The sequence below is a fragment of the Pseudophryne corroboree genome, chromosome 1 (assembly GCF_028390025.1).
Source record: "Pseudophryne corroboree isolate aPseCor3 chromosome 1, aPseCor3.hap2, whole genome shotgun sequence".
In the NCBI taxonomy this organism is placed as follows: domain Eukaryota; kingdom Metazoa; phylum Chordata; class Amphibia; order Anura; family Myobatrachidae; genus Pseudophryne; species Pseudophryne corroboree.
Window position 1 is genome coordinate 303,274,192 of NC_086444.1, and position 16,531 is coordinate 303,290,722.

General features: G+C 49.1%; 1 protein-coding gene across 1 annotated transcript in view; it reads right to left on the reverse strand.

Moving 5' to 3' along the window:
* The window catches only part of IFT81 (intraflagellar transport 81), a 452,264-nt gene extending 437,675 nt beyond the window's left edge, over positions 1-14,589 (reverse strand). The window contains exons 1-2 of the mRNA XM_063964420.1: positions 14,447-14,589; positions 14,035-14,199 (exon numbers count right to left, since the gene is read on the reverse strand). Of these exons, the coding sequence (XP_063820490.1) occupies positions 14,035-14,178 (144 nt within the window). The 5' untranslated portion in view covers positions 14,179-14,199; positions 14,447-14,589. The remainder of the gene's footprint in view (positions 1-14,034; positions 14,200-14,446) is intronic.
* Between the last annotated feature and the right edge of the window lie 1,942 nt (positions 14,590-16,531).

The window sequence follows — 16,531 nt, forward strand, 5'->3', positions numbered from 1 at the left end:
ATCTGACCTTAAGTTTAAGTGCAAAGTAGACATTTGAAGTCTCTTAAACTAGAAGGAAAAGTTATTGAGAATTAGAGGAACTTGAGGAAGAAATAATTTTTTACATTTACAGCCGCTACAGCACATTGCAGGGACAGACTTCATTTGGAGCCCCTGTCCGTGCATGTGCTGGATGATACATTCAGACGATAGACTCACATATTGCATTGCGATCCTGGGCGGTGAGATGTCACCCAGATCGCATGCAATATGAGATCCATAATAAATGGGCCCCTATATCACCTGATGATGGAGACAAAAAGGTTTGCTGCAGTTAGGTCATAATATCACAATGTAAACTCCCATCCTCAACGTCCTTTACGGATGGATGGATGGATGGATGGATGGATGGATGGATGGATGGATGGATGGATGGATGGATGGATGGATGGATGGATGGATGGATGGATGGATGGATGGATGGATGGATGGATGGATGGATGGATGGATGGATGGATGGATGGATGGATGGATGGATGGATGGATGGATGGATGGATGGATGGATGGATGGATGGATGGATGGATGGATGGATGGATGGATGGATGGATGGATGGATGGATGGATGGATGGATGGATGGATGGATGGATGGATGGATGGATGGATGGATGGATGGATGGATGGATGGATGGATGGATGGATGGATGGATGGATGGATGGATGGATGGATGGATGGATGGATGGATGGATGGATGGATGGATGGATGGATGGATGGATGGATGGATGGATGGATGGATGGATGGATGGATGGATGGATGGATGGATGGATGGATGGATGGATGGATGGATGGATGGATGGATGGATGGATGGATGGATGGATGGATGGATGGATGGATGGATGGATGGATGGATGGATGGATGGATGGATGGATGGATGGATGGATGGATGGATGGATGGATGGATGGGTGGATGGGTGGATGGATGGATGGATGGAGCCAGAGCCCATGCACTGCCCCGAAACTGTCTTATAATGAACAATTTGGCTATCAGCTTCAATCCTGACATAAGGTAATAATAAGAATTTACTTACCGATAATTCTATTTCTCGGAGTCCGTAGTGGATGCTGGGGTTCCTGAAAGGACCATGGGGAATAGCGGCTCCGCAGGAGACAGGGCACAAAAGTAAAGCTTTTACAGGTCAGGTGGTGTGCACTGGCTCCTCCCCCTATGACCCTCCTCCAGACTCCAGTTAGGTACTGTGCCCGGACGAGCGTACACAATAAGGGAGGATTTTGAATCCCGGGTAAGACTCATACCAGCCACACCAATCACACCGTACAACTTGTGATCTAAACCCAGTTAACAGTATGATAACAGAGGAGCCTCTGAAAGATGGCTTCCTAAACAATAACCCGAATTAGTTAACAATAACTATGTACAAGTATTGCAGATAATCCGCACTTGGGATGGGCGCCCAGCATCCACTACGGACTCCGAGAAATAGAATTATCGGTAAGTAAATTCTTATTTTCTCTATCGTCCTAAGTGGATGCTGGGGTTCCTGAAAGGACCATGGGGATTATACCAAAGCTCCCAAACGGGCGGGAGAGTGCGGATGACTCTGCAGCACCGAATGAGAGAACTCCAGGTCCTCCTTTGCCAGGGTATCAAATTTGTAAAAATTTACAAACGTGTTCTCCCCTGACCACGTAGCTGCTCGGCAGAGTAGTAATGCCGAGACCCCTCGGGCAGCCGCCCAAGATGAGCCCACCTTCCTTGCGGAATGGGCCTTAACAGATTTAGGCTGTGGCAGGCCTGCCACAGAATGTACAAGTTGAATTTTGTTACAAATCCAACGAGCAATCGACTGCTTAGAAGCAGGTGCACCCAACTTGTTGGGTGCATACAGTATAAACAGCGAGTCAGATTTTCTGACTCCAGCCTTCCTTTAAATGTATATTTTTAAGGCTCTGACAACGTCCAACAACTTGGAGTTCTTCAAGTCGTCTGTAGCCGCAGGCACTACAATAGGCTGGTTCAGGTGAAACGCTGATACCACCTTAGGGAGAAAATGCGGACGCGTCCGCAGCTCTGCCCTATGTCGAATGGAAAATTAAATAAGGGCTTTTATAAAACAAAGCCGCCAGTTCAGATACTCTCCCGGCCGAAGCCAGGGCCAGTAACATAGTCACTTTCCATGTGAGATATTTCAAATCCACCTTCTTTAGTGGTTCAAACCAATTTGATTTGAGGAAATCTAAAACTACATTTAGATCCCACGGTGCCACCTTAGGCACCACAGGAGGCTGTATATGCAGTACTCCTTTGATAAAAATCTGGACCTCAGGGACTGAGGCCAATTCTTTTTGGAAGAATATTGATAGGGCCGAAATTTGAACCTTAATAGATCCCAATTTGAGACCCATAGACAATCCTGATTGCAGGAAATGTAGGAAAACGACCCAGTTGAAATTCCTCCATCGGAGCACTCCGCTGCTCGCACCACGCAACATATTTTCGCCAAATACGGCGATAATGCTTCGCGGTGACTTCCTTCCTTGCCTTTATCAAGGTAGGAATGACTTCTTCTGGAATGCCTTTTCCTTTTAGGATCTGGCATGCAAACGCCATGCCGTCAAACGCAGCCGCGGTAAGTCTTGAAAAAGACAAGTACCCTGCTGAAACAGGTCCCTTCTCAGAAGTAGAGGCCACGGATCGTCCGTGACCATCTCTTGAAGTTCCGGGTACCAAGTCCTTCTTGGCCAATCCGGAGCCACTAGTCTTACTCCACTTTGCCGTATAATCCTCAATACCTTTGGTATGAGAGGCAGAGGAGGAAACACATATACCGACTGGTACACCCAAGGTGTTACCAGCGCGTCCACAGCTATTGCCTGCGGATCTCTTGACCTGGCGCAATACCTGTCCAGTGTTTTGTTGAGGCGAGACGCCATCATGTCCACCATTGGTTTTACCCAACGGTTTAATAGCATGTGGAAAACTTCTGGATGAAGTCTCCACTCTCCCGGGTGAAGGTCGTGTCTGCTGAGGAAGTCTGCTTCCCAGTTGTCCACGCCCGGGATGAATACTGCTGACAGTGCTATCACGTGATTCTCCGCCCAGCGAAGGATCCTGGCAGCTTCTGCCATTGCCCTCCTGCTTCTTGTGCCGCCCTGTCTGTTTACATGGGCGACTGCCGTGATGTTGTCCGACTGGATCAACACCGGTCTTCCTTGAAGCAGAGGTTCCGCCTGGCTTAGAGCATTGTAGATTGCTCTTAGTTCCAGAATGCTTATGTGAAGAGACTTTTTCAGGCTCGACCACACTCCCTGGAAATTTCTTCCCTGTGTGACTGCTCCCCAGCCTCTCTGGCTGGCACCCGTGGTCACCAGGATCCAATCCTGCATGCCGAATCTGCGGCCCTCCAATAGATGAGCCTCCTGCAACCACCACAGAAGGGATACCCTTGTCCTCGGCGACAGGGTTATCCGCAGGTGCATCTGAAGATGCGACCCTGACCATTTGTCCAACAGATCCCTTTGCATGGAATCTGCCGAAAGGGATTGCTTCGTAAGAAGCTACCATTTTTTCCCAGGACTCTTGTGCATTGATGTACAGACACCTTTCCTGGTTTTAGGAGGTTCCTGACCAGGTCAGATAACTCCTTGGCTTTTTCTTCGGGAAGAAAAACCTTTTCTGAACTGTGTCCAGAATCATCCCCAGGAACAGCAGACGAGTTGTCGGCATTAATTGGGATTTTGGAATATTCAGAATCCATCCGTGCTGCTTTAGCACCTCTTGAGATAGTGCTAAACCCATCTCTAGCTGTTCTCTGGACCTTGCCCTTATTAGGAGATCGTCCAAGTATGGGATAATTAATACGCCTTTTCTTCGAAGAAGAAATATTATCTCGGCCATTACCTTTGTAAAGACCCGAGGTGCCGTGGACAAACCAAACGGCAGCGTCTGAAACTGATAGTGACAGTTTTGTACAACGAACCTGAGGTACCCCTGGTGTGAGGGGTAATTGGAACGTGGAGATACGCATACCATAAAGTCCCCTTCTTCCAGGTTCGCTATCACTGCTCTGAGTGACTCCATCTTGAACTTGAACTTCTTTATGTACAGGTTCAAGGACTTCAGATTTAGAATAGGCCTTACCGAGCCATCCGGCTTCGGTACCACAAAAAGAGTGGAATAATACCCCTTCCCTTGTTGTAGAAGAAGTACCTTGACTATCACCTGCTGAGAATACAGCTTGTGAATGGCTTCCAAAACCGTCTCCCTTTCTGAGGGGGACGTTGGTAAAGCAGACTTCAGGAAACGGCGAGGTGGCTCTGTCTCTAATTTCAACCTGTACCCCTGAGATATTATCTGCAGGATCCAGGGATTTACCTGCGAGTGAGCCCACTGCGCGCTGTAATTCTTGAGACGACCGCCTACCGCCCCCGAGTCCGCTTGCGAAGCCCCAGCGTCATGCTGAGGCTTTTGTAGAAGCCGGGGAGGGCTTCTGTTCCTGGGAAGGAGCTGCCTGTTGCTGTCTCTTCCCTCGTCCTCTGCCTCGTGGCAGATATGAATAGCCCTTTGCTCTCTTATTTTTAAAGGAACGAAAAGGCTGCGGTTGAAAGGTCGGTGCCTTTTTCTGTTGGGGAGTGACTTGAGGTAGAAAGGTGGATTTCCCGGCCGTAGCCGTGGCCACCAAATCCGATAGACCGACCCCAAATAACTCCTCTACGCATCGCCTGTCCACTGTCGTGTCCATAAAGCTCTTCTGGCCGAAATGGACATAGCACTTACCCGTGATGCCAGTGTGCAGATATCTCTCTGTGCATCACGCATATAAAGAAATGCATCCTTTATTTGTTCTAACGACAGTAAAATATTGTCCCTGTCCAGGGTATCAATATTTTCGATCAGGGACTCTGACCAAACTACCCCAGCACTGCACATCCAGGCAGTCGCAATAGCTGGTCGTAGTATAACACCTGCATGTGTGTATATACCTTTTTGGATATTTTCCATCCTCCTATCTGATGGATCTTTAAGTGCGGCCGTCTCAGGAGAGGGTAACGCCACTTGTTTTGATAAGCGTGTTAGCGCTTTGTCCACCCTAGGAGGTGTTTCCCAGCGCTCCCTAACCTCTGGCGGGAAAGGGTATAAAGCCAATAACTTCTTTGAAATTAGCAGTTTTTTATCGGGGCACCCCACGCTTCATCACACACGTCATTTAATTCTTCTGATTTGGTAAAAACTACTGGTAGTTTTTTCACACCCCACATAATACCCTGTTTAGTGGTACCTGTAGTATCAGCTAAATGTAACATCTCCTTTATTGCCAAAATCATATAACGTGTGGCCCTTTTGGAAAATACGGTTGATTCGTCACCTTCACTACCGGAATCAGTGCCTGTGTCTGGGTCTGTGTCGACCGACTGAGGCAAGGGGCGTTTTACAGCCCCTGACGGTGTTTGAGGCGCCTGGACAGGCACTAAGTGAGTGTCCGGCCGCCTCATGTCGGCAAACGACTGCTTAAGCGAGTTGACGCTATCCCGTAATTCCACAAATAAAGGCATCCATTCTGGTGTCGACCCCCTAGAAGGTGACATCCTCATATTTGGCAATTGCTCCGCCTCCACACCAATAACGTCCTCATACATGTCGACACACACGTACCGACACACAGCAGACACACAGGGAATGCTCTATACGAAGACAGGACCCACTAGCCCTTTGGGGAGACAGAGGGAGAGTCTGCCAGCACACACCAAAAAGCGCTATATATGACAGGGATAGCCTTATGATTAAGTGCTCCCTTATAGCTGCTTTTATATTAATATATTGCCATTTATTTTGCCCCCCCTCTCTGTTATACCCTGTTTCTGTAGTGCAGTGCAGGGGAGAGACCTGGGAGCCTTCCTGACCAGCGGAGCTGTGACAGAAAATGGCGCCGTGTGCTGAGGAGATAGGCCCCGCCCCTTTTCCGGCGGGCTCGTCTCCCGCTATTTAGTACATTTAGGCAGGGGTAAATATCTCCATATAGCCTCTGGGGCTATATGTGAGGTATTTTTAGCCTTTTTAAAGGTTTACATTTGCCTCCCAGGGCGCCCCCCCCCAGCGCCCTGCACCCTCAGTGACTGCCGTGTGAAGTGTGCTGAGAGGAAAATGGCGCACAGCTGCAGTGCTGTGCGCTACCTTAAGAAGACTGCAGGAGTCTTCAGCCGCCGATTCTGGACCTCTTCTTGCTTCAGCATCTGTGAGGGGGCCGGCGGCGTGGCTCCGGTGACCATCCAGGCTGTACCTGTGATCGTCCCTCTGGAGCTTCATGTCCAGTAGCCAAGAAGCCAATCCATCCTGCACGCAGGTGAGTTCACTTCTTCTCCCCTCTGTCCCTCGTTGCAGTGATCCTGTTGCCAGCAGGAATCACTGTAAAATAAAAAACCTAAGCTAAACTCTCTAAGCAGCTCTTTATGAGAGCCACCTAGAATTGCACCCTTCTCGGCCGGGCACAAAAATCTAACTGGAGTCTGGAGGAGGGTCATAGGGGGAGGAGCCAGTGCACACCACCTGACCTGTAAAAGCTTTACTTTTGTGCCCTGTCTCCTGCGGAGCCGCTATTCCCCATGGTCCTTTCAGGAACCCCAGCATCCACTTAGGACGATAGAGAAAAGCAAATTGTGCTTTTTTACATTCTTAAAGGCATATCCAGTACTACGGTGAAATGTCCTTGAGCTTTCCTGGACCCCAATACTAAATAACCCAGTATATCTTGAACTTTCAAGAATTAGCATAGATCAATTTTACAATGCGGGAACTAGTAATTACAATAGGGAAGCCACATCAGGTAAAGTTATTACATCATACATGTTTCTATCCAGTGCCGTTTCTTGCGGCGGGCGAGCCATGCAACCGAACGGGGCGCCCGCCGCGGCACTTCTTCAGCACTAAATCCCCCCTCCCCTCTCGAGTGCCCAGCTCGGGGGGCGGGGTTTCGCGGAATGAGGCGTTTACGTTGTGACGACACGACGCAATCGCGTCATTCCGCGAAACCCCACCCCCCGAGCTGGGCACTCGGGAGGAGGGAGAAGGGGGAGCCAAGCCGGCCGGCGCCGCGCAGACGAGGGAGAGGCGGCTGAAGACCAGGAAGAACCGCTTCAAATGTAAGTCAGCCCCTCTCCCTCTCTCTCCCTCCCTCCCTCCCTCCCCCCTCACCACCACCTCCTGCCGTATTGTGTAAATTGGGGACACCTGTCTTCGGAATGTGTAAAATGGGGACACTTGCCTGCCGGAATGTGTAAAAATAAGAATTTACTCACCGGTAATTCTATTTCTCGTAGTCCGTAGTGGATGCTGGGAACTCCGTAAGGACCATGGGGAACAGACGGGCTCCGCAGGAGACTGGGCACTCCAAGAAAGAATTAGGACTACTGGTGTGCACTGGCTCCTCCCTCTATGCCCCTCCTCCAGACCTCAGTTAGGGAAACTGTGCCCGGAAGAGCTGACACAATAAGGAAAGGATTTGGAATCCCGGGTAAGACTCATACCAGCCACACCAATCACACCGTACAACTCGTGATACTATACCCAGTTAACAGTATGAATAACAACTGAGCCTCACGAACAGATGGCTCATAACAATAACCCTTTAGTTAGGCAATAACTATATACAAGTATTGCAGACAATCCGCACTTGGGATGGGCGCCCAGCATCCACTACGGACTACGAGAAATAGAAGTACCGGTGAGTAAATTCTTATTTTCTCTGACGTCCTAGTGGATGCTGGGAACTCCGTAAGGACCATGGGGATTATACCAAAGCTCCCAAACGGGCGGGAGAGCGCGGATGACTCTGCAGCACCGAATGAGCAAACTCAAGGTCCTCCTCAGCCAGGGTATCAAACTTGTAGAATTTTGCAAACGTGTTTGATCCCGACCAGGTAGCAGCTCGGCAAAGTTGTAAAGCCGAGACCCCTCGGGTAGCCGCCCAAGAAGAGCCCACCTTCCTCGTGGAACGGGCCTTTACTGATTTAGGATGCGGCAGTCCAGCCGCAGAATGTGCAAGTTGAATCGTGGAGCAGATCCAGCGAGCAATAGTCTGCTTAGAAGCAGGAGCACCCAGCTTGTTGGGTGCATGCAGGATAAACAGCGAGTCAGTCTTTCTGACTCTAGCCGTCCTGGAAACATAGATTTTCTGGGCCCTGACTACGTCCAGTAACTTGGAGGCCTCCAAGTCCCGAGTAGCCGCAGGCACCACAATAGGTTGGTTCAAATGAAACGCTGATACCACCTTAGGGAGGAATTGGGGACGCGTCCTCAATGCTGCTCTGTCCATATGGAAGATCAGATAGGGGCTTTTACAGGACAAAGCCGCCAATTCTGACACCCGCCTAGCCGAAGCCAAGGCCAAAAGCATGACCACTTTCCACGTGAGATATTTTAATTCCACGGTCTGAAGTGGCTCAAACCAATGTGATTTTAGGAAATCCAACACAACGTTGAGATCCCAAGGTGCCACTGGGGGCACAAAAGGGGGCTGAATATGCAGCACTCCCTTAACAAATGTCTGAACTTCAGGCAGTGAAGCCAGTTCTTCTTGAAAGAAAATAGACAGGGCCGAAATCTGGACTTTAATGGAACCCAATTTTAGGCCCATAGTCACTCCTGACTGTAGGAAGTGCAGAAATCGACCCAGCTGAAATTCTTCTGTGGGGGCCTTCATAGCCTCACACCAAGCAACATATTTTCGCCATATGCGGCGATAATGCTTAGCTGTCACATCTTTCCTAGCTTTTATCAGCGTAGGAATGACTTCAACCGGAATGCCCTTTTCCATCAGGATCCGGCGTTCAACCGCCATGCCGTCAAACGCAGCCGCGGTAAGTCTTGGAACAGACAGGGACCCTGCTGTAGCAGGTCCTGTCTGAGAGGCAGAGGCCAAGGGTCCTCTGAGATCATTTCTTGCAGTTCCGGGTACCAAGTCCTTCTTGGCCAATCCGGAACGATGAGTATAGTTCTTACTCCTCTCTTTCTTATTATCCTCAGCACCTTTTGGTATGAGAGGAAGAGGAGGGAACACATAAACCGACTGGTACACCCACGGTGTCACTAAAGCGTCCACAGCTATTGCCTGAGGGTCCCTTGACCTGGCGCAATATCTTTTTAGCTTTTTGTTTAGGCGGGACGCCATCATGTCCACCTGTGGCCTTTCCCAACGGTTTACAATCAGTTGGAAGACTTCTGGATGAAGTCCCCACTCTCCCGGGTGGAGGTCGTGCCTGCTGAGGAAGTCTGCTTCCCAGTTGTCCACTCCCGGAATGAACACTGCTGACAGTGCTATCACGTGATTTTCCGCCCATCGGAGAATCCTTGTGGCTTCTGCCATCGCCATCCTGCTTCTTGTGCCGCCCTGTCGGTTTACATGGGCGACCGCCGTGATGTTGTCTGACTGAATCAGCACCGGATGGTTTTGAAGCAGGGGTCTTGCCTGACTTAGGGCATTGTAAATGGCCCTTAGTTCCAGAATATTTATGTGTAGGGAAGCCTCCTGACTCGACCATTGTCCTTGGAAGTTTCTTCCCTGAGTGACTGCCCCCCAACCTCGGAGGCTTGCATCCGTGGTCACAAGGACCCAGTCCTGTATGCCGAATCTGCGGCCCTCTAGAAGATGAGCACTCTGCAGCCACCACAGCAGACACACCCTGGCCCTCGGGGACAGGGTGATCACCCGATGCATCTGAAGATGCGATCCGGACCACTTGTCTAACAGATCCCACTGAAAGATCCTTGCATGGAACCTGCCGAATGGAATTGCTTCGTAAGAAGCTACCATCTTTCCCAGGACTCGCGTGCAGTGATGCACCGACACCTGTTTCGGTTTTAGGAGGTCTCTGACCAGAGATGACAACTCCTTGGCCTTCTCCTCCGGGAGAAACACCTTCTTCTGTTCTGTGTCCAGAATCATACCCAGGAACAGCAGACGCGTCGTAGGAACCAGCTGCGACTTTGGAATATTCAGAATCCAGCCGTGCTGTTGTAGCACTTCCTGAGATAGTGCTACTCCGACCAACAACTGCTCCCTGGACCTCGCCTTTATAAGGAGATCGTCCAAGTATGGGATAATTATAACTCCCTTCTGTCGAAGGAGTATCATCATTTCGGCCATTACCTTGGTAAATACCCTCGGTGCCGTGGACAGACCAAACGGCAACGTCTGGAATTGGTAATGGCAGTCTTGTACCACAAAACGGAGGTAAACCTGGTGAGGTGGGTAAATGGGGACATGCAGGTACGCATCCTTGATGTCCAGTGATACCATGTAATCCCCTTCTTCCAGGCTTGCAATAACCGCCCTGAGCGATTCCATTTTGAACTTGAACCTTCTTATATAAGTGTTCAAGGATTTTAAATTTAGAATGGGTCTCACCGAACCGTCTGGTTTCGGTACCACAAACATTGTGGAATAGTAACCCCGTCCCTGTTGAAGGAGGGGAACTTTTATTATCACCTGCTGGAGGAACAGCTTGTGAATTGCCGCCAGCACTACCTCCCTGTCCGGGGGAGTAGCTGGCAAGGCTGATTTGAGGTAACGGCGAGGGGGAGACGTCTCGAATTCCAGCTTGTATCCCTGAGATACCACTTGTAGAACCCAGGGATCCACCTGTGAGCGAACCCACCGGTCGCTGAAGTTCCGGAGACGGGCCCCCACCGCACCTGGCTCCACCTGTGGAGCCCCAGCGTCATGCGGTGGATTTAGTGGAAGCAGGGGAGGATTTCTGTTCTTGGGAACTGGCTGTATGGTGCAGCTTTTTCCCTCTACCCCTGCCTCTGGGCAGAAAGGACGCGCCTTTAACCCTCTTGCCTTTCTGGGGCCGAAAGGACTGTACCTGATAATACGGTGCTTTCTTTGGCTGTGAGGAAACCTGGGGTAAAAATGTCGACTTCCCAGCTGTCGCTGTGGAAACGAGGTCCGAGAGACCATCCCCAAACAATTCCTCACCCTTGTAAGGCAAAACCTCCATGTGCCTTTTAGAATCCGTATCACCTGTCCACTGCCGAGTCCATAATACTCTCCTGGCAGAAATGGACATTGCATTTATTCTAGATGCCAGCCGGCAAATATCCCTCTGTGCATCTCTCATGTATAAGACTACGTCTTTAATATGCTCTATGGTTAGCAATATAGTGTCCCTGTCAAGGGAATCAATATTATCAGATAGGGAATCAGACCACGCTGCTGCAGCACTGCACATCCATGCTGAAGCAATAGCAGGTCTCAGTATAGTACCTGAGTGTGTATATACAGACTTCAGGATAGCCTCCTGCTTTCTATCCGCAGGCTCCTTTAAGGCGGCCGTATCCTGAGACGGTAGTGCCACCTTTTTTGACAAGCGTGTGAGCGCTTTATCCACCCTCGGGGATGTCTCCCAACGTACCCTGTCCTCTGGCGGGAAAGGGTACGCCATTAGTAACTTTTTAGAAATCACTAGTTTTTTATCAGGGGAAGCCCACTCTTCTTCACACACTTCATTTAACTCATCTGAAGGGGGAAAAACCACTGGTTGCTTTTTCTCCCCAAACATAATACCCTTTTTAGTGGTACTTGGGTTAATGTCAGAAATGTGCAACACATTTTTCATTGCCGTAATCATGCAACGGATAGCACTAGTAGAATGTACATTAGTCTCGTCGTCGTCGACACTGGAGTCAGACTCCGTGTCGACATCTGTGTCTGCCATCTGAGGTAGCGGGCGTTTTTGAGCCCCTGATGGCCTTTGAGACGCCTGGGCAGGCACGGGCTGAGAAGCCGGCTGTCCCACGGCTGTTACGTCATCCAGCCTTTTATGCAAGGAGTTGACACTGTTGGTTAATACCTTCCACATATCCATCCACTCTGGTGTCGACCCCGCAGGGGGTGACATCACACTTATCGGCACCTGCTCTGCCTCCACATAAGCCTCCTCATCAAACATGTCGACACAGCCGTACCGACACACCGCACACACACAGGGAATGCTCTGACTGAGGACAGGACCCCACAAAGTCCTTTGGGGAGACAGAGAGAGAGTATGCCAGCACACACCACAGCGCTATATAAACAGGGATTTACACTACACAAAGTGATTTTCCCTATAGCAGCTATAATACACAGTATTGCGCCTAAATTTAGTGCCCCCCCTCTCTTTTTTATCCTATTGAGCCTGGAAACAGCAGGGGAGAGCCTGGGGAGTGTCCTTCCAGCGGAGCTGTGAAGAGGAAATGGCGCCAGTGTGCTGAGGGAGATAGCCCCGCCCCTTTTTCGGCGGGCTTCTCCCGCTCTTTATATTAATATTTTGCTGGGGATTTTTACACATATATAGTTTATTAGACTATATTATGTGTTTTTTGCCATTTTAAGGTAATCTAATTGCAGCCCAGGGCGCCCCCCCCAGCGCCCTGCTCCCATCAGTGACCGGAGTATGTGGTGTGCATGGGGAGCAATGGCGCACAGCTGCAGTGCTGTGCGCTACCTTAATGAAGACCGGAGTCTTCAGCCGCCGATTTCCAGGATGTTCTTCTTGCTTCTGGCTCTGCAAGGGGGACGGCGGCGCGGCTCCGGGACCGGACGACCGAGGCTGGGCCTGTGTTCGATCCCTCTGGAGCTAATGGTGTCCAGTAGCCTAGAAGCCCAAGCTAGCTGCAAGCAGGTAGGTTCGCTTCTCTCCCCTAAGTCCCTCGTAGCAGTGAGTCTGTTGCCAGCAGATCTCACTGAAAATAAAAAACCTAACAAATACTTTCTTTACTAAGAGCTCAGGAGAGCCCCTAGTGTGCAACCAGCTCGAGCCGGGCACAGATTCTAACTGAGGTCTGGAGGAGGGGCATAGAGGGAGGAGCCAGTGCACACCAGTAGTCCTAATTCTTTCTTTGAGTGCCCAGTCTCCTGCGGAGCCTGTCTGTTCCCCATGGTCCTTACGGAGTTCCCAGCATCCACTAGGACGTCAGAGGAATGGGGACGCAGTCTGCCGGAATGTGTAAATTGGGGACTCTTGCCTGCCGTTATGTGTAAAATGGGGACACGTGCCTGCCGCAATGTGTAAAATGGGGACACTTTCCTGCCGTACTGTGTAAAATGGGGACACTTTCCTGCCGTACTGTGTAAAATGGGGACACTTTCCTGCCGTACTGTGTAAAATGGGGACACGTGCCTGCCGCAATGTGTAAAATGGGGGCACGTTCCTGCCGCAATGTGTAAAATGGGGACACTTTCCTGCTGCAATGTGTAAAATGGGGGCACGTGCCTGCCGCAATGTGTAAAATGGGGACACTTTCCTGCCGCAATGTGTAAAATGGGGACACTTTCCTGCCGCAATGTGTAAAATGGGGACACTTTCCTGCCGCAATGTGTAAAATGGGGACACTTTCCTGCCGCAATGTGTAAAATGGGGACACTTGCCTGCCGTGCTGTGTAAAATGGGGTCGCGTGCCTGCTGTAATGTTTAAAATGAGGCCTTTTTTTTTTTTTTTTTTAATCCTGTGGTGGCCGTGATGATGAGATCAGATGAGGCCACGCCCATCTTAAAGCCATGCCCATTTTAACCAGGCCACGCCCCCTTGTCGGGAGCGCGAGCGCATGGTTTTCCTCTTTATATCTATGGGGGGGGGGGGGCATTTTTTCTTATGTGAATATGGGGGGGGGGGGGGCGCATTTTTAAATCTCGCACTGGGAGCCAAATTGGCTAGAAACAGCCCTGTTTCTATCTCAGTGTCCCTGTCACAGGCTCCACTCATAAGAAATAGATGCTTTGTGTCATGCACATTGCTGGTGTAACTTCTATCGACTTTTGTGTATTTCTCATGTGAGTAAGTTGTACATATTTTCAGCCTCAAGGCCAAGCAAACTTATTAATTTCTTACTAGTGGATGAACCACATGAAATCCGCAAGTGCACTATTCATAATATGTTATATTTAAGACAATTTTAGGCAACACCAAGACATAAAATTGACATGTACATTTAGCACACAATGAACAGCCCTTTGCTACAATGGTCGAGTACAGTATGTGCAACGTGATGATTACCTTTGAGTCAATCTCAGCAACCACATCGTTCAGGACCTGCAGCAGCTGCATGGGCTCCAGCGAGTCAAATGTTATCAAATTAAAGTTCTTCTTAAATGGTTCCTTGTTCAGCTTTTCCACAATGAACTTAAGTTGATCAGTCATTTTTAGTTGTAGGAATTAAACCTATAAAAGTATATTAAAATAAGCAGCTTTAGGACATGGAGGAAAAACAGCAAGGAGTCACGAATTTACCTTGCAAGCTCATTTTCTGCTGATGAACATACACTCTGCATTGTTCTGACTATGTCTATGCATATTAATATTGGTGTTTTTTACAATACTGGACATTAAAGCAATACCAGTATGAAGTAAATCTTAAGAAAACTGACACAACTAAAAGGAATGAAAACCAGCGTATATACAATATTACCTGACAAAGGTCTAGGATTGGGAAGGAGGACACAGTAGCGTTAAGCAGTTACCAAGGCGACGCTTTCCGTGTGCTGACGTCACTTCCGGAACAGACAGGAACTCGCCACGGCAGGGAGTATCCCTACAAACACACTGCAGCGCGCTCTCTTCGTACTGAGCTTTGTCATATGCTGCCCCCAGTGGCGGAATGGTGTAACACCAGCTGTTCAATATCAGTGACATACAGTAGATGCTCAGCTAGTTATCAGCTGTTCCTCATTTCCAGGGACCTCCGTAGCTTTTAAGATTTGCTAAGTGTGCTGGTTGCATGATCTTAGTTTTTTTCATGAAACTTTATTGAATACTGATATTTTAAATGGAAAAAGTTGCTATGATAATAGTCCATGAAAATTATATGAAGGGGACTTATTGCAGAGCTCTATGTTGATCTGATACAGCATTTATTGCATGTGCGTACTTCCCAACATGACCCTCTCCAGGAGGGACACAATGCTCTGCTTCTGGACTTTCCTCTTAATTTATGATTGCTATCACCTGTTTTGAACAGGTTAATGGATAAGGAAGGTGTTTTACCACAGGTGATGACAATCACAAATTAAGAGGGAAGTCCAGGAGCAGAGCATTGTGTCCCTCCTGGAGAGGGTCATGTTGGGAGGTATGCATGTGACATGCTTTCATAATAATTCCAGGATTAGGTGAAGACCAGAATGGTCTGGATTGGACCAGCTCCCTGCAGTGACCTCTGCCATTTATGGAGCTTTCTGTATGCGTCCCTGTCCGGCATTCCAGTGGTGTGTCTAATAATTAGGCATTGGTAACTGACATAGGCAAACACAGCGTGTTCCAGTTGCCCAGAAACCCTCCTTTCCCTCGGCTTGGCCAGCGGCCACTACATGCAGTGTAAAAGGCATAATGGAGCTTCTGCACATGCCCAGTGGCAGCAGATTTTCCTTCCATGTCTGCTGTGTGTGAATCTGGTAAGTGGCTTACCGTGATCATTGGGCCAACATATCAAATCAGATCCTCATTCTTTCATCTGAGGAACATAACCAGAATCAAGCTCTTAATTCCCTCTGAAGATCTGCCAAAAGTCATCCATGCATTTGTACCATCTTGATTAGACTACTGCAATACCCTCTACCTTGGTCTCCCAGCAAAATAATTGCTCCGCTTACAGCTGGTACAAAGTGCAGCTACCAGCTTGCTAACCAACCAGCCCCGTTCCAGCCACATAACACCCTACTCTACTCCCTTCACTGCTGGTAAAATAGCAAATCATCTTCAAGATTGGCTTACTCACTTTCAAAGCAATACCTTACCAGGGCATGACAAGGTACCTGAAGCAGCTTCTCATTCCATACTGCCCCACTCGATTACTGCAATCTGTAGATGAAGGACTATTAGCAGTACCTAGAATTTCCCCTAATTCATCTGGGGGGTCGAGCTTTTAGTCATGCAGCTCCGACTCTATGGAACTCATTTCTGCGCACAGTGCGAGAGGCCCCAACTATAGAATCCTTCAGAAATTAACTGAAGACTTTCCTGTTTACTCAAGCATTTCCATAATGTCCCTTTAGTATCTACATGCTTCTGTATTTTATGAGAAACTTGTCTGTTCTTCATTGTTATGTTCTTATAAGTACCTTGAGTCCTATTGGAGAAAGAGCGCTATATAAATAAAATTATTAGATTTACTATGCATGGAGAAGTGATAAAGTGGAAGGTGATAATGCACCAGCCTGTCAGCTCCTAACTGTCATTTTTCAAACACAGCCTGTAACATAGAAGTTAGGAGCTGATTGGCTGGTACTATATCACCTTTCACTTTATCACTTCACCACGTTTAATAAATCTGCCCTAAAATTACATAAACTCAGGGCCGGCCCGCCCGTTACGCGGGTTACGCGTAAGAGTAAGGTGCCACACTGTGGAGGGCGCCGGCAGTGTAGACCACGCTCCCAGCCCATGCTGCCTGCTGTATACTGTGGCCGCCAGCAGGGGTGTATCTACCTATTGGCCAGGATGGCACTCGCCAGGGGCGCCAGGCAAGGAGGGGGCGCCGTCCGGCTGTACCATCCATGGC